The sequence below is a fragment of the Pagrus pagrus genome, assembly GCF_965226575.1.
Source record: "Pagrus pagrus genome assembly, chromosome: 23".
Taxonomy (NCBI): Eukaryota; Metazoa; Chordata; class Actinopteri; order Spariformes; family Sparidae; genus Pagrus; species Pagrus pagrus.
This window is the reverse complement of record NC_140205.1, coordinates 22,685,679-22,704,040: the sequence shown is the minus strand read 5'-3', so window position 1 is coordinate 22,704,040 and position 18,362 is coordinate 22,685,679. Positions and strand designations below refer to the sequence as shown.

The 18,362-nt window shown below is 41.3% G+C and overlaps 1 protein-coding gene across 4 annotated transcripts in view; it reads right to left on the bottom strand.

Annotated features, from left to right (window-relative positions):
- The window catches only part of ipo8 (importin 8), a gene marked incomplete at its 3' end in the record, with an annotated part of 44,817 nt that extends 27,726 nt beyond the window's left edge, over positions 1-17,091 (bottom strand). Inside the window, exons 1-10 of one of the 4 annotated variants that reach the window (XM_084346300.1) lie at positions 16,632-17,091; positions 10,970-11,051; positions 9,509-9,665; positions 7,881-8,039; positions 7,197-7,353; positions 3,902-3,991; positions 3,028-3,122; positions 2,861-2,945; positions 2,624-2,758; positions 1,562-1,661 (exon numbers count right to left, since the gene is read on the bottom strand). In XM_084346300.1, coding sequence (XP_084202426.1) covers positions 1,562-1,661; positions 2,624-2,758; positions 2,861-2,945; positions 3,028-3,122; positions 3,902-3,991; positions 7,197-7,353; positions 7,881-8,039; positions 9,509-9,665; positions 10,970-11,051; positions 16,632-16,715 — 1,144 coding nt within the window. In that variant the 5' untranslated portion in view covers positions 16,716-17,091. The remainder of the gene's footprint in view (positions 1-1,561; positions 1,662-2,623; positions 2,759-2,860; positions 2,946-3,027; positions 3,123-3,901; positions 3,992-7,196; positions 7,354-7,880; positions 8,040-9,508; positions 9,666-10,969; positions 11,052-16,631) is intronic. The other 3 variants (XM_084346302.1, XM_084346301.1, XM_084346303.1) reach the window with 3 other exon arrangements.
- Between the last annotated feature and the right edge of the window lie 1,271 nt (positions 17,092-18,362).

Here is an 18,362-nt window from a genome sequence, read left to right as displayed (position 1 = left end):
GCTGTTCAAGCTCTTTTGAAGAGGCACAAAGAAACGGGCAATGTTGAGGATCGTAGACGCAGTAGTCGGCCAAGGAAACTTAGTGCAGCAGATGAAAAACACATCAAGCTAATTTCCCTTCGAAATCAGAAGATGTCCAGCAGTGCCATCAGCTCAGAACTGGCAGAAACCAGTGGGACCCAGGTACACCCATCTACTGTCCGGAGAAGTCTGGCCAGAAGTGGTCTTCATGGAAGAGATGCAGCCAAAAAGCCATACCTCCGTCCTATGCACGAAAACATAGCAACTGGGGTGCAGAACAATGGCAGCAGGTGCTCTGGACTGATGAGTCAAAATTTGAAATATTTGGCTGCAGCAGAAGGCAGTTTGTTTGCCGAAGGGCTGGAGGGCGGTACAATAATGAGTGTCTGCAGGCAACAATGAAGCATGGTGGAGGTTCCTTGCAAGTTTGGGGCTGCATTTCTGCAAATGGAGTTGGAGATTTGGTGGATTAATGGTGTCCTCAGTGCTGAGAAATACAGGCAGATACTTATCCATCATGCAATACCATCAGGTAGGAGTATGATTGGCCCCAAATTTATTTTGCAGCAGGACAACGACCCAAAACATACAGCCAATGTCACTGAGAACTATCTTCAGCACAAAGAAGAACAAGAAGTCCTGGAAGTGATGGTATGGCCCCCACAGAGCCCTGACCTCAACATCATGGTGTCTGTCTGGGATTACATGAAGAGACAAAAGGATTTGAGGAAGCCTACATCCACAGAAGATCTGTGGTTAGTTCTCCAACATGTTTGGAACAACCTACCAGCCAAGTTCCTTCAAAAACTGGAACCTACCTAGAAGAACTGATGCTGTTTTGAAGGCAAAGGGTGGTCACACCAAATATTGATTTGATTTAGATTTCTCTTCTGTTCATTCACTGCATTTTGTTAATTGATTGATTGATTTCCATTTTTGAAAGCATTCTTAGTTTACAGCATTTTTTAATACCTGCCTAAAACTTTTGCACAGTACTGTATGTGTCTGCATATGTAAAGTCCCCACTGTACATATGGAACAGCAAGGCCAATTCCTTTATTTTTGCAGTACACTGAAAACATCTGGATTTAACACCAAAAGATGAACATAAGACAAGAGATCAGTATGTCAGCTTCCATTTCCAGGTCTCTCTCTCTCTCTCTCTCTCTCTCATTAAATCAGACTAAACTTTTCCTGTTTTAGGCCAGTTAGGATTACCAAAATTATTTAGATTTGCTAAATGCCAGAATAATGACAGATAATTTTTAAGACAATTATTTATTACTTTCCTCAAAATCAGTATATATATAAAAAGGAAATAAATATATATATATATATATATATATATATACACATATACATATATATATATATATATATATATATATATATATATATATATATATATATATATATACACATACATCCCTTTCCAGACTAAATCTATATATACATATAAATCTATATATACATATATACCCTATACCCGACCCTACATACATACATATAGAATTTCACACTGGGCTGTTCGAGTACTCACTGAACTTCATGCGGATGTACTCATAGGGGTCTTCCTGCCAGAGCTTCTCATCCTCATCTTTGTAACACATGAGAGGGAAGATGACGTCCTGGCATATGGCCTGTAAGGGATGAGGTTCTCATAAGCTCAGGAGGAGAATAATAGTGGCTTAGAGACAACAAGGAAGACTGAAAGCTAGCAATCATGGACGTCATTTGCGCACAACCTCAAGCTCAAATCTAAAAATTTTGCCTTGTGAACACGGCACTAGTTGTTAAAAAGGTTACTGACAGAAAATTTCTCACCAACAAATTTGATAATCAGTTATTTGAAACTGTCACCTTGGCCTTTGGGAAATTGTGATCTACATTTTTTTCTTTTACTATTTTCTGGCACTTTATTGACTAATTGATCAATAAAAAAATAAATCAAAACAATCATAAATAACCCTAATGCATATGTTTGTTAGGCTTCAAGGATACAGCTAATGTGAATGTGAATGTAGATATAATTGTGTTCATTTACAGGGCATCTTTAATGAGCCTAAACCTGATGAAAACAGATTTTAACCATGGCACATGGGCTCATATATTGTTGCAGATTCACACTCCCATTGTCAGGTTTTGGAAAAGTTCCAGGAACTAGGGAACCAGTCCTCTTTGCACAATTCTGTTTGTGTTTCCATCACATAACAGTGATGATTAGTCAAAATTCAAGTTGAACTTGAAAGAAAGAACGACGGACTAAACGTAGTTCCATCAGTCAAAATGCATCAAAAGGCTTTTGGTCCAATGGTTTGGTTCCTGCAGTGGAAACAACCTGACCTGATGTGAGGGGACTGACACAACCTGAAACGGAGGGAATTAGAACCCTGCCCAACCTGAATGTATTAGGTCTGGTCTAAACAGGTTAAGACTAAGAATCAAAGCTATAGCCAGAACACACTGCTTATTGCATGTCTCTTAATATGGCAGACAAATGCAGATATACTTAGAAACAAAATTATCTTTTCAATATAATTATCCAACTGTCATACCCATCAACACACCCACTCTGCATCGGATGAATCCATGCCTGCCCTACCTGCATGTGTGGCTTCATCTGTTTCCAGGTTAGTGAGTGTGACAGGCCCTGGTTGAGGTAGTTGATGCACTGCTGCAGGACGCGAGGAGTGACGTACTGCTTCTGCCGGTGCTGGTCCACCACCTTCAGCAGGACCTGGACAGATAACACAGTACCCACAAGGACAACAGTGAAGCTAAATCTGTCAAAGCCTGAATGACAGATAAACAGGAAAATCTAACATATTCACAGGATTACCTGTTGTATGCCCACTGCATATGTCTTGAGGAAAAAGTCTGCAAACTCATAGTACTCCTTTGTCACATTGCCAGGGCTTCCATACCTGTAAGTCAGACTAGAAGCATGAGAATGGCTGCCAGCTACCAATCTGCTGTCTGGTGATGTGAGAGCGGCTCTGGACTCACCGTTCAAACAGTCGGGTGATAATGCGCAACGCCCACTTCTTACACTTCCACCACGCCAGCTCAGGGCGGTCGTCCTCATCAACCTCCAACGTCTCCTAAGACACAAACTTTATGGTGAGGTTTTGAAGCTTGTGAATCCAGTGAAAGAGGATAAAAAAACAGATGTCAACAGAGTCGTTGCCTGGTCGTTGACAATCACTTATACCAAATACATACCCAATATGATCACACATAATTCCATAATACATAACATGCACTATACACTAAATACACTAGGGACAATCTTCATCAAAGACAATACATTTCATGTTTGACCTCATCAACTTCATTGATTTTTGTAAACACATGCTTATTCTGAATTTGATGCAGGAACAGGTTCCAAACCCGTTGGGACAGGAGCAACAACAGACAACAAAAACACCTGTTTGGAACATTCTACAGGTAAACAGGTTCATTGGTAACAGATGATAGCATCATGATTGGATCATGAAGGATCATCTTCGACATCGTCAGCTTAAGGCCACATCCAGTGCCCAAACAAGGTTAATACCACAGACTCAGCTCTGGGTTAGATTTACTTGCTGTTCACCCTAAAATAAATCAGTTTTAAAATCTGAGTTTGAGTAGTAGTCTTAATCCAAAGAAAAGCTCAGTTCATCTCCCCAAAATCAGATAACCTCAATGACTCAACATTATAATCCTTTTTCCTTTATTGAAGTTTAAGTTAAATAGGTAAAAAAAAACAATTTATTAGTTCAAGTCGCTGTAATGCATTGACAGCACCTAGAAAGTGATGCATATGTATACTCTGTGTGTGTGTGTGTGTGTGTGTGTGTGTGTGTTTGTTTGCGTGCATGCGTTGTGTGTGTCTTACAGCTGGGACATCTCGGTCCATGATGGTTCGGAGGATTTCCATCCACTGAGTCATCACTGTGTTGTTGATCAATTGAAGAGGCAGCGAGTACTGCAGGACAGCAATGAGATTCATGCTGTCGTCATCATCATCATCATCATCATCATCACAGTGACAGTGACACACACAAGAGCTCTATACAGACATGCGATATGTAACAGTAGCTCCATTCACACTGCCCTTTGAGTGCGGGGATCCTGCGCCAATTCTCCGCTTTCTCCTCTGTGTGAAAGTCTCAGATGCAGCGAGGGGTGAAATTCTGCTGCACCTCTGATGCCCCTCCGGAGGTAGTATCAGAGGTAGTATCAGAGGCAAACTGTACCTGTGTGAATGGATAAGCCGGCAGCGCGGAGAGGGAGCGTGTCGATCTGACAGTCTGATAACTAAACAGGTCCTTCACTCAACAAAATAAAGAGAAATGTCCCACAAAGCAACGCTACAGGACCAAACAACAGAAACATAGTAACTGGTCGTGCGTTTGGCAACTTGTGTGAGGAAAAAAATACCACAGTTATACGTGGAGAAGTCTCTGTCATCCTGTCTGTCCGACCGACTCTTTGTCACATTTCTGGCCGAAAAAAAGTGTCATCATCATGACGTGTAGCGTCACGCCTCTTTTGGACCCACAGCGCCAGCTTGCTGTGTGAATTCCACACTGGTGCGTCTTTACGCCAGAGCTGCTTGGCTCTGTGTGAACAACAACAGCGGAGAATTGGTGAACCACCACTGCGGCGATAATGCGGCGTTTCTGTGTGAAAAGCTAGTGACTGACTTCATCCACTGTTTCTGTTGTCATTGACACAGAGGAGTCTGGCTTTATTCAGACGTGACAGGACCTTAGAAAGAAGAAATAGTTCACTCTAAAACAAAATTCAGTCATTATCGACTCACCCACATGCTGGTGATAACTCCGGTGTAGTTTCTTATTCCTCAAAGTGCAGCTGGAGACCCGCGGGGGTACCCTCCGGCAACAATAATCCATATAACGAGGGTCAATTGTGCCCGAGAGGAAAAGGTCCATAAAACTACACAAAAACTTTGTAAGTTAGTAAATACTGGTGTGTATCTTTCGCGAGTCTCGTTCATCTTGTCCGGCGTGGCTTCCGTAGTGCAAACGGCTGCGAGGGAGAGCGTGCCTCCGTGTAAACATAGCATAGTGACTGTTTAGGCTGTAAAAATGTACTAAATTACGTTGTTTCGAGTAAACTCGGGATGTCGCCACTTCAGGACACTTGGATTGCAGTGGACGAGCAGTATGGAGGAATATTACAGCGTTTTTGTGTAGTTTTATGGACCTTTTCGTCTCGGGTGCCACTTACGCTCGTTATATGGATTATTGTTGCCGGAGGGTACCCTGTGGGTCTCCAGCTGCACTTTGAGGAATAAGAAACTACACCGGCCTTCTCATCAGCATATGGGTGAGTCGATAATGACTGAATTTTGTTTTAGAGTCAACTATTCCTTTAACAAATAAACCATACAGCATATATCTGTCACCTGGTGTGAGAGACTAAGCACTGTCAATGTTGAAGAACAGTAGTAAAGCCACAATATGAAGAAGAGGACTATTTTCTGTTCTCTCACAGGTTAGTGCGTCTCTATGAATGACTGTCATAAACGTAAGGGGTGCGTGTCCTCACCGCCATTAAACGTTAGTTTAATATTTTCTGCAGGTGAATGTTAATCTGTCGGCTTTTTTTAATGCACCAAATGATGGCAACATGCCGAAATGTGTCAGTCTGACAAATTAAGTTGTCCTTACCACTGCAAGTTTTTTTTTCTCTTACTTCTTTTCCATCCAGCAATGGAAAAAAAATTATAGCCTGATCCGACCAGAGATCCAAGAATCTCCTCAACATCCTAAAACTGGCTCATTAACAGCGTTTCCTGGTTTATTAAACTGTTTTTCTTTGCGTGCTATATGAGAGATGGTGATATAGCAATGAATGTATTGCAGAGAATTTAAGATGGCAGATCAAGCAATCCAGTTTGAAGGTCTAAATTGATTCCAGTGGTCTAAATACACTGCCCTGCCTCAAAAAAAGTCACACAGCCTTATATTTCTTTGGACCGCCTTTAACTATGATTACGGCATGCATTCGCCATGGTATTGTTTTGATAAGCTTATGCAATGTCACAACATTTATTTCCATCCAGAGTTGCATTCATTTTTCACCAAGATCTTTTTTTAATGATGGGAGAGTCGGGCCGCTGCGTAAAGTCTTCTCGAGCACATCTCAAAGATTCTCAACAGGGCTCTGGACTCATGCTCCCTGAACCACTCTTTCACAATTTGAGGCCGATGAATCGTGGCATTGTTATTGGAATATGCCCGTGCCATCAAGGAAGAAAAAATCCATTGATGGAGAAAACTGGTCATTCAGTATATTCAGGTAGTCAGCTGACCTCACTTTCTGGGCACATGACATTGCTGAACCGAGACCTGACCAACTGAATCAACCCCAGATCATAACACTGCCCCCATAGGCTTGTACAGTAGGCACTAGGCATGATGGGTGCATCACTTCATCCGCCTCTCTTCTTACCCTGATGCGCCCATCACTCTGGAACAGGGTAAATCTGGGCTCATCAGACCACATGACCTTTTTCCATTGCTCCAGACACCAATCTTTATGCTCTCTAGTAAATTGAAGCCTTATTTTCAGATTAGCCTCACTGATAAGTGGTTTTCTTTGGGCTATGCAGCAGTTTAGTCCCAGTCCCTGAGTTCTCTTCACATTGTGCGTGTGGAAATGCTCTTACTTTCACTATTACATTTTTACCATTTGATTTCACCAAATGTTTAAGTGATCTCCGATCACGATAATTAAATAACAAGATTTTTTCCGACTGCAATTCTTCCTCGAAGATGATGGTTCACCACTATCCTTCCAGGTTTTAATAATGCGTTGGACAGTTCCTAACCCAATTTTAGTAGTTTTAATAATCTCCTTAGTTGTTTTCCTTACGTGATGCAGGCCAATAGTTTGACCCTTCTGAAACAGAGTAACATCTTTGCCAGGACCACAGGATCTGTCGTCCGACGTGGTTGTTTAAGAAATGAGAAGCTACTCACTGCATCAGTTAGCGTTGAAAAAGTTGTTGGCATCAAGTTGATACATATTAATCACTGCAGTAATTATCCAGTGGAAGGCTCTTACCTGTTTGCTTTGTTAAATCCAGGCAGTGACTTTAATTTAGGTCAGGCAGTGTATAATATGTTTCCACACACACACACACACACACACACACACACCTGTACGAGAGCGTGGAAGATCTTGAGGATTTGTTTCTGGATGAGGACAGAGAAGATAGTGGAGTCTGGCAGCAGCTGGGCGATGAGCTGCTGAACCCTCGGCAGGAAGATCTGCATTGCTGCCAGCAATGGCTCCCTCTCATCCGCTTTCCTGTACCTGTGGTACACACATAGAGTAAAAACACAAATGAGTATCTTAATATATATTGTAATAAGAGCTGCTGGATGGAAATAAGAGTTTGTGCTTCCTTCCAGCATCCTTCTTTAAACACACAGTATGTAATTTCTGCCATGAGGTGTCTCTCAATCACTATCACTTGTCATTTCAATTGCTGATCAATTGAGAAGCAGTAAAATGACAACAATTTGTCAGATTGCCTTTGTTTATATGACTTGCAACCTGAAACACAGCAAAATTATCCCAGCATTTGAGCTTTCCACCCTGAGCATGACATCCAAGTAAAATGGTCGCCGTGTGAATACAGTCTATAAACTCTAATCTTTAGATAAGCCAAGTATAAATATGGGTGTTTCCCAATAGCAATTTAACACTAAGATGACCTCAGACCATCATTAACAATGGCACTAAAATAATCTGTAGTTGTGATGAGAGGGCTATTAGCTCCCCAGGAGGGATGTTCAGGGCAGTGAGGTGAAACAGAGGAACATTTACAGGTTACTCACTCATATGTTTTGACCAGCTGGTAGAGAGCCAACAGGCTGCCGTACCAGCTGCCACTGTTCTGAGACTGCAGGTACATGCCGATCTTGTCCACTATGGCGGTCCAGCGGCCGGGGAAGTCGTGTTTGATGATGGCTCGCAGACACATGGTCAGCTGGGCGCTACAGACAGAGCAAGAACATAAAAACATATTGCATCAGTCAGTTACCAGATATGTTCACTCAGTGTGTGCATATCACTCAGGCACCCACTGTGCCCTTCATAAAATGTACACGAAAGTTGAAAAATTTCACATCCAAGTTACAGATGCAGCCGCCTTGATTTTCCCCTTCCAACCAAAGGTCTTTCAGCTACTAGCCAACTGCCAGCCGGTTCCCAGTCGATTGCCACTCACTGCCACCCATTGCTATTTTTGAAATTGTTATGCTACATAACCAGAGCAAACAGAGAAAGGGAGTCCGTGTTTTTCCCCAGCTGATATCAAACAACATTGTATTACATTTCATCACCATCTTGTTTTACAGTTCCACAGTTTTTTAGCCTCTGTTTTCACAGTACATAAACAAAATAGCGGGGATTTCCGGTTCATGAGCTTTCTCTATTTTAGCTAAGCACTTCACTAACAGTGTTCCTCATAGCATGTTAGGGGATGAATAGGTAGTGTAGTAACAAATTCTTGTTTTGTATTTTATCAGCACCGCCAAGTTTAGACAGTTTGATTGGGGTTTAGAGAAAGCGCACGCAAGATCTGTTTGAGCTCTGTGTGTCTGTGGACGCACGCTGACAAAATGCAGGACAAAATTCTGTAATTGGTTCAACAGCCCTGCAGCCGCCAGAGGAGTGTGGGGGTCTGGGAGGCCTGTTGGGATGGCCAAAGTGAACACACTTTTATAAACTGATTATCATCTGCCACTGCGTGAGGAATTTCTGATAAAAATATCAGAAACAATTTTACAGTGCAATGACAATCAATCTGCTGAAAATGTGTCACAGTTCACGTGTCTTGTAACCACCCACACCCAGTGAACTTTACAAACCAAATATTTCAAATACAAATATGATCACCGACCAAGCAGTTAGACCATGCCGTCAGGTGCGTGCGCAAAAATCCGACGGCAAACATTTTTTTTTGCCACAGTGCCAACAGTTGTTTTTGGAAGGCTAAACACCAACAAATATGGATTCAAGCAGAGTTTTTCATTAGGTTAAAACATATTGTGGATTTTGGAAATTATTACATTGATATTTTTTCTACACTCTGAAGTTAGTTTGCAGATACATGGTAGTTTACATGGTATTTTAGTTATAACAACCTCGAGCTAGCTAAGCATTTTTTTGTTTATATGTGCAGTATTTATCCAGCTTGGGAAATCCCACGATTTCTGGAGCATTCAAGGCAGACTCAACAGGGACTTTTGCCTTTGTTTTGTTTTACATAAGATTGCTTCACAGACCCGTCACAGACTGGTTGGGCCCTGTCACAGAGGAACGGGAAGTTTTAAGATGCTGCACCTGTAAAATCTAAGTGTTGAATTTAGATTTTAATGATGCTTTTCATGAGAGGTAAACGGTAGAATCAAGCTGTGTGTTTGTGTGTGCATGTGAACGTGCATGCGTTCAGTCTCTGTACCGTATGGACTCTGGACAGCGGATTATGCCCTCCACTATGTGGTCTCTGATCTGCTGCCTGTCGTTCTCGTGGATATTGAAGGGAAAGACAACCTCCCCCAGGGACGGCTCCCTGTCCTGCCAGTACTGACTGACCATGTTCTTCAAGTAGATGGCCGCTAAACACACACACACACACACACACACACACACACACACACACACACAGAGGAATGGGCAAACATGCACATAAAAACACAGTTTTGCACTGTATCCATCTAGTTGGTCTCAAAAAATGTGTGAAGTTGCATACAGGTAATAGAGATGCTGCTGGGAAGTAGCGCAGTTCCATTTTGTACCGGATCATCACCGGTATCAGAACAACTCTAAAAACCTTGGCCAAAGCTGTGTCATTATATTATCTTTAATGCAAGAATCATGTGCCGGTACTCTGCCTTGCCCTCTCTGTGAAAGTTACAGCTGCGGAGAGGGGGGACAGTTTCATTCAGCCTCTGGAGGTAGTATCAAAGCCACAACAGAGGTGAGACGGCATCTGTGTGAATGGAAAAGCCGGCAGCTCGGACCAGGGGTGTGTCGGTCTGATGGTGTTCACAGTCTGACAGCTAAACAGATCCTTCAGTCGTCAAATAAAAGAGAAATGACCCATACTTCAACCCACAAAGCAATGTTACAGGACAGTAATGTAGTAAATGGTATTGTCTTTGGCAACTTATATGAGGAAAAAAATACTGCATCCTTACATGGAAAAGTGTCATCCTGTCTGTCCTACCGACTCTTCGTCACATTTCTGCCTGAAAAACAGCGTCTGTCCCCGGCAGTAGAGCCAGGCGGCTCCTGCAGTTGAATGGTGGTGATTATGTGACATGATTTAGAGCAAAAACTTTAGCTCACCATGTCTTTGTCGCCTTCCACTATTGTGCTGTTGTAGTTAATGTCTCTGGCAACTTGTATCATAAAAATAAGACACTGTGAGCCCTCCTGACTTAGACTTCAGTGAACTTTCCCCCAGAAAACAGCATCCCTCCCGGCGAGTGAGAGCTAGACAGGGTCAGCTGTTTACTGATGGTGATTATGTAATGTCATTGTGAGCAAAAAACTTTTTCATTTTCCAGGATGCATGATGGATCAGGATCTTAATCACAACGCATTATAACTGCATTCATACTAATTTAAACAGTCGGCCAAATCATGTCTAGATTAACAGGTGGAAACCGGGGGTAAAGCACGTTGAGAAAAAACACACAGATGTCAACGTCATGACGTGTACTGTCACGCCTCTTTTGGTTCCGCAGCGCTGCTGCTTGGTTCAATGTGAACAAACACAGGCAGTGTAAAGGGGAGCCTTTGTTGTAGTGATAATGCGGAGTCTCTGTGTGAAAAGGGCTAGTATTTGAACACAATGATAAGTGATATGCAAAACCACAGTCCATAAAACAACAGCAGTAATGTTTTAAATTCTTACCTGCCTGTCGAACAGGAAACTCCACCTGCTCAGACACAATGATCTGAAGCAGGGTTGGAGCGAAGTTGATGATCTTGTAGGACTAAAACACACAGAGAATACTTAAATTAAACGTAAATTACAACCAGTAAAAGGAGAGGTGGAGTATTTCTAACTCCTTGTTATCTAACCATTTATATTCTCCACTCGTGTGTGAGTGGTGTATGACAAAATATTTTTGAAAATGCTAGGGCTGGGAAATATATCCATTTTATATTTCTTATCATGAAATGAGACAATATACCGTTTTTCATGGTTTTACAGGCTGCTTTACAGTAAAGTGAGGTTATTTTCTGAACTTGCAAGACTGTTCTACTTGTTCTAATACTAACCTTTATCCACTTATGTAATATCATAATATCCACATTACTGATGATTGATCAGAAATCTCATTGTGTTATATTTTGTTGAAGTACGAAAATCATTCCGACAATGTTGTCAAAATATTAATACTGGAGTATGTGGACAAAAACATTGTGATATTTGATTTTGTCTCCCAGTACAAGCATTTATGAAGTGCTTTTGAGAAGATTTCAAAATACTGAAATATATGTCAGGGATCATGATAAACTATGGGAGCCCTGAAGGTAAAAAAAAACCAACAACATTTCAGAAAAATAATGACCTGTCAGAAGAATTAGGACTGAGACTGAGAGCACACAATAAATGTGTATTCTAAAATGAGAACTGTGTATTCTGAAATGAGAAATGTGTATTCTGAAATGAGAAATGTTGCATTTTCTGAAATGTGAAATGTTGCATTTTCAGAAATGTGAAATTTTGCGTTTTCTGAATTGTGAAGGTTGTGTTTTCTGAAATGTAAAATGTTGTGTTTTCTTAAATGTGAAATGTGTATTATGATATGGGAAATGTGTATTCTGAAATGTAAAATGTTTTCTGAAATGTGAAATGTGTTTTCTGAAATGTGAAATGTTGTGTTTTCTGAAATAAGAAATGTGTATTCTGATATGAGAAATGTGTATTCTGAAATGTGAATTCTGAAATGTGAAATGTGTTTTCTGTAATGTGAAATGTTGTGTTTTCGAAAATTTGAAACCTTGTTTTCAAAAGAAAGGCAGGAATGCTGTTTAGGGACTGGTAAGCTTTCTATTTTCTGATAAATTCATGAAATAATATTGCTATCAGGTGTGTCTCAACCACCTGATAGATCTATATTTTAAAAGATCAAAGTCTTGGCTATTAAACCTTGTAACGGGCCAACCACCCAGTGATTTAATTTTTTCTTAAATAGCACTTTTTGCAGCTGAGGACTTGAACTTTGTCAACTCCGTCAGACACACAAAAAGTCATAGTATTATAATATAAAACATTAAGGAAATGTTTAATGATTTTTGTTGTATTAAATACATGATGATTTAATTAGCTGTATAATCAAAAAGTTTAATATCTTTTTATTCAAGAAATAAATACAATTATAATGTTGCCCACTTACAATTTTTGTTGATAATGTCATTTGTCTTTGTGATAAACAACATATAATATAATTTATAACACAAAGAACACACATTAGGTGTACCAAAGACACTTTTTATTGACATGAACTCATTTTATAAACCATTATGAACATATATTTCATGAATATCACAGAAAAAGTCCATCTGACGGAGGTGACTACTCTATGACGGAGTTGACAGCCAACTGACGGAGTTGACGTCACATGAAACACAATAGTACACAAACCTTAAAAACCTAGAATCTCCTTGCTTGCTCAGTCATGTCTCCTACTTGTTTTATTTTCCCCTCCACAACCCTTTTTCTCTCTCCCTTTGTTGTTCTTCTGCCTTTCTGTCTGGCTGATTATTTATCCTCTCCCTTCTCTTTCTCTGATACTCTCTGTTTCTGGCCCTCTTCGCCTCTAATGAGAGGTTGTGTTTAGCCATTTGTACCTGAAACATTTTGAAGTAAATAGCCTTCTTAGTCATTGATATGCATCCATTAAACTTACTTATTAGTGTAGTAATGGTATTTAAATAATTTAATTGAAAATAAGGTGCTGATTTCAAACACATTATTCAATTATTAAAGAGAACTGAGAGTTATGTCACCTCCGTCAGCATAGATGTCAACTCCATAAGATGCAATATCTGACGGAGTTGACGTGTTACGGAGTTGACGAAATGTCACTTTTTTTCACTTCACAGCATAGTTGTAGTGAGTAGCCATTTTATTTTTGAAAGATGCTAAGAGTTCTCTTAATGCTAATCAAAATACACCTTTTTAAACCACAATTCATATTCTGTTTTGATTTAGAAGGGAAACGGAGTTGACCTGTTATGGTTGAGACACACCTGATAGCAATATTATTTCATGAATTTATCAGAAAATAGAAAGCTTACCAGTCCCTAAACAGCATTCCTGCCTTTGTTTGAAACCAGAAAGTGAAACAGGGGTCCTTAGGATATAGCTGACCGTTTTTATGCCTGATTAAATTATGCTTTTGTAGAAATCTGACGGAGTTGACAAAGATCTGGGACACAACTTTAAAGGGCCAACATTTTTTAAGAAAAAATATATTTTTAAACAAAGATGATTATAATAGTACATTTGACATCTGTGTTATCAGTAGGTGTTGTGTTTTCTGAGATGTGAAATGCTGTGTTTTCTGAAAGGTGTTTTTTTTTTCCTGAAATAATGCGTTTTCTGAAATGTTGTGTTTTTTGAAAAGTTGTTTTCTGGAACGTTGTGTTGTCTGGAACGTTGTGTTTTGTGGAACTGTGTGCTTTCTGGAACTGTGTGCTTTCTGAAATGAGAAATGTTGTATTTTCTGAAATGTCTTTGTTTTTTGACCCTCCCAGCCATACTGTCACAGTATACACCAAGTCAGTTAAACTTCAGGGATATCAATCTGTCCAATTAGGAAGCACAAGTGACTGTGAATCATCTTCACATGCTTTGGTACATTTGAAAGTGACAACAGGTGTGAAAACAGGTGCCTCTGGAGAGGCAGAAGCAAGACAACAACCCCTAACCCCCAAAATGTAATGGTGTTGCATGCGGTGGCCACAGACAATTGCTCTCTCCTTATCCTTCCTGGCTGATTCTTCTCTAGTTTTGGGTTCTGCTAGTGTCCTTGCCACTAGGGATGCTCCGATCGATCGGCCGCCGATCGTCATCGGCCGATATGGACCCTAAACAGGTTGATCGGTGGGCTCTCAAAGTGCAGATCAGAAAAGCCGATCGCATATAAATACATGGATTAAAGTTCTCCGTTGCTACGACGGATTTCCGTCATTCAAACTTATTGACAGATTGTCACACTCTACAGCCAATTGTATCGTTAACAGCGTGTGCGCGCCTGACCAATGACAGTGTAGTGACCCACACAGGGCGGGATCTCAACACGTAGCAGCGCTAAAGTTTAGCTGCTCAGCTAGCAAGGACTCGTCGCGCTGCTACGTTATCAGCTGAGTTTAGTCAGCACGTGAGAACTCGTCTGACACGGAGAGTCTCCTGTTGTGTGCTACATGTGTGAAATAACAACTATAGTCTGGACTTTGTCTGCAGTGTATCTGTGTAAACGGCTTCATTCAGCGTCTCTCCCTCCCCTCTGGCACCGTGAGTTACCATGGTTACAGGAACGATGATCAATAAGAAGTGTTTGGTCAGTTTGACTGTACAGAGTCATGAATGTTGCCTGATTGTAGCTCAATGCTGAAATCTTGTATTATAACATATAGAACAAAGCCTCAGAGCTTCTTTGATTATCAACAGTATGTTAGTGATGACAGAAAGGTGATAACTCAGTTGCTGCTGTTTGTATGATGTATTTTTCTGTTAAACGATAAGAGGCTCACTTTAAACAATATTATTAATAATAATAATTAATGATAATGATGATGAGAAGAAGAAGTAGAAAAATAGCGTACTGAAAAGTTCTGTAGATGGTTGATTATTTGTTTTGTCTGTTTGCAAGACATGCAACGCCGAAATTCCAAGAGGTGGTAACCAACAACGACAATTTAATACAACTAATCTCATCCGCCATTTGAGAATGCGCCAAACAAAAATCCATTCTGTGATCGGTGATCGGTATCGGTAGATTTATGATTCCTGTGATCGGTGATCGGATCGGCCCCCAAAAATGCTGATCGGAGCATCCCTACTTGCCACCACCGGTAGCATGAGGCGGTACCTGCAGCCCAATCAGGTTGCACAGGTAATCCAGCTCCTCCAGGATGGCACATTCATACGTGCGGTTGCAAGAAGGTTTGCTGTGTCTCCCAGCACAGTCTCAAAAGCATGGAGGAGGTACCAGGAGACTGGCTGTTACACGAGGAGAACTGGACCGCTATCTGTGCCTTTGTGAGAATAGGAACAGGAGGAGCACTAAAAGGTGTGAATCTTCACTAGCCTCGCGATTCCATCACAATTAATCCGTTAAAGATTCAAATGCAAAACCATTCTCGATGCATCTCAGTGTATGGCATCTACATAAGTCCACAACATAAAAGCTGCATCTTTTCAATACATAAACATTACACAAAACAAAACATTTATCCATCTGCAGTACCTTACACGCTTGTTGTAATCCACAATAATATTGTTTCACATGACAACTTTAAGATAAGGCATGTATTGACTCTGCTGCACACACCTCTCTCAGAGTTGGACGGCACAGTTGACAGTTGATTCCTAAAATCCGACATGTCGTAGATGTCGGTTTAAAAAATACTAGGATCTTCCACGTCCGCATTGCAATGCATCTTATAATCAAGAAATTTCCACAGCTCAGGATCACTGCCAGAGCCCTACAAAATGACCTCCAGCAAGCTACTGGTGTGCATGTTCTTGACCAAACTGTCAGAAACAGACTCCATGTCCTCTCGTGGGACCTGTGCTCACAGCCCAGCACCGTGCAGCTCGATTGGCAGAACACCAGAATTTAGTTTCTAATGGAATTAAGACAGGTGAGTAAATGGGTTTGAGAACATCATATAAGACCATAGTAAGTCATTCAACTATGTATCAATATAAAACTAAACTATCTAATATCTAAATTGATGTGGTTATGATGCAGAAACTCGATTGCAATGTGAAGTAAACAGACATACAGGTAAATGTGTTTCTGAATGATGATCAGTTAACATTTTCTAACACAGGTCCATTTTCTGTAAGAAAAAAGCTTGAATAGATATTAAGCTTGAGCCAAACGATGATCCAATAAACCATTCACATTTTTATCAATCAGTTATTTAGAGGGCCTGATCGCTTTTTTTCTCCTAAACTGACCATTTGTTGACTGAAACAGCAGCAGCAGCAGCAGCAGCAGAGCTCTGAAGTGCTTCAGTGAACTCTAGTATTGACATGAAAAAGTTCCTGCTGGTTCATGATGGCTGTCACATCTGACGCCTATTGTTCTTCGACGCAGCTTACTGAGTCGGTGTGAGGAACAGTTCAGTCAAACTGCTGATCACCGGCCTGATATAAAACTCCCAAACATGGGCTGAAGAATTACCCGGCCGATGCCGAGCGACATCCCAAAATCACGGCCTCCCCTCTTCCACGAACACCGGCATAATTTCTGGGCCAGAACGGTCCATGATGCCTCCTACCCGGAATACACAAACAAACAAAAAACAAACAACTACTTCAGCTCACCCACCTGATTGAGTTCATTCTCCGCCGCTATCCTCAGATTAGGGTCGATAGTCCCTTTCAGAGCCTGGATTATCCGGTTGGGATCCATGTGTGTTTAATTTCACGGTTCCTTCAGTGTTTTAAGTATCACATACATGTACCGTTAGCTTGCGTTTCTGCTTTATATTCAGCCAAGCGTTATGGATCTGCATTGACTGTGGCCTGAGCAGGGTCAAACCTCCGACAGTTACAAACACAACTTCCGGTCAGTACGTTCAAAACAAAATGCTTATTATCGACAGACTCATCAGAAATGTGCTTGAGCTGCGGTGCTGCATTCACTCTGGCGGCACAATCGCCTTTTCTCTTGTCAAACTCCGGCTAGCTTGACGGAGAACGGTGGCCCTACCCCGTTTTACCGACAACCGACTGTCGGTGGACGTAAAGCAAAGTAAACAGGCACTTTACGGTTTTCCTCCTCTTCTCTGTCGACACAGAGGTACGGTGGGAATGCTACTGCCACCCTCAGTCTGGCGCGGTTATTGCCACAGCTACAGCCTCCGCCATAACAGCAGCAGCTGATTCGTTACAACCTGTCCTTTTCCACTTTTATCTGTGGGGTCCCAACTGTTTAAAATTGAAAGAGAAAAAAAATATGTCCAACTGAAATGAATACTTACATGGGAAAAATAACTTCAATAAGGGGAAAATAAAATGTACCCTCAAAATTCAGTTCATCATTATCAGATGTTCTTTCACCCTGCTTCTTTTCTCAATGACAGAGTTCATTGCAGGTTATTTTTTTAGTTCAATTCCAGCAGTTTATAAGTCAAGTCAATTCTATTTTTACAGTACAAGATCACAAATCACCCATATGCCTCAGGGGGCTTAAAAAATCTTTGTGTTCCAGAGCATTGGGACAGTTTTTATTTATTACCTTGGTGGTATGCTTTAACCCTTGTCTGTTTATTAGTTGGTTTGTCAAAAGGACTACGCAAATTGTCGTCAACATGTACAGAGGAGCCATAGAAAGCATCCTGACTAGAAACATCACAAACTGGCACATCACAGCCCAGGACAGGACGGCTGTACAGCTGCTGATTAAAACCACCCAGAGGATGCTAGCGAGCAGATAATGGAGTAGGTTGCGTGTCAGGTGTGCTCTGCAAGAAATTTGATTTAACTCTTTTTTTGGCGTCCCTCATCGATAACCTAAAGTGCCGCCAAGACTCTCATCTAGGAACATGTCCGAACCCGATGAGCAGACAGATAGAGTTCTCAACGGGTCGGGTCGGCCCGACAAACCCGACGGGACCCGCGGGTTCGGACCGGGTTCGGGTCGAAAATATAAGCAAGTGACTCGGGTCGGGTCGGACCTCGGGCTTAATTTTTTCCGCTCAGTGAAAAAAACAAAAAACCAAAACATTTATTAATCATCGCTGCTGTTCACCATAAAGAAAGTCTGGCAGCTGTGTGCAACGTGCATCATGTTTGTATTGTTAAAAGGCGTGAACATTAAAGGTTGATTTGAATTCCCGTCTGCTGGTCATGATAATACGTGTATGAGAAGAAAAAAAAGGTGTGGGGGGGTGATCGGCGGCGTCGGGCCGCGGGCCGGGTTCGGGCAGATAATTCATGTTGATGTGTCGGGTTACATCGGGTCCGGGCTTTAAAAGCCACGGGCCGGGTCGGGTCGGGTTGTAATTTTCAGGCCCGTTGAGAACTCTACAGACAGATATGATGAACATGAAGCTAA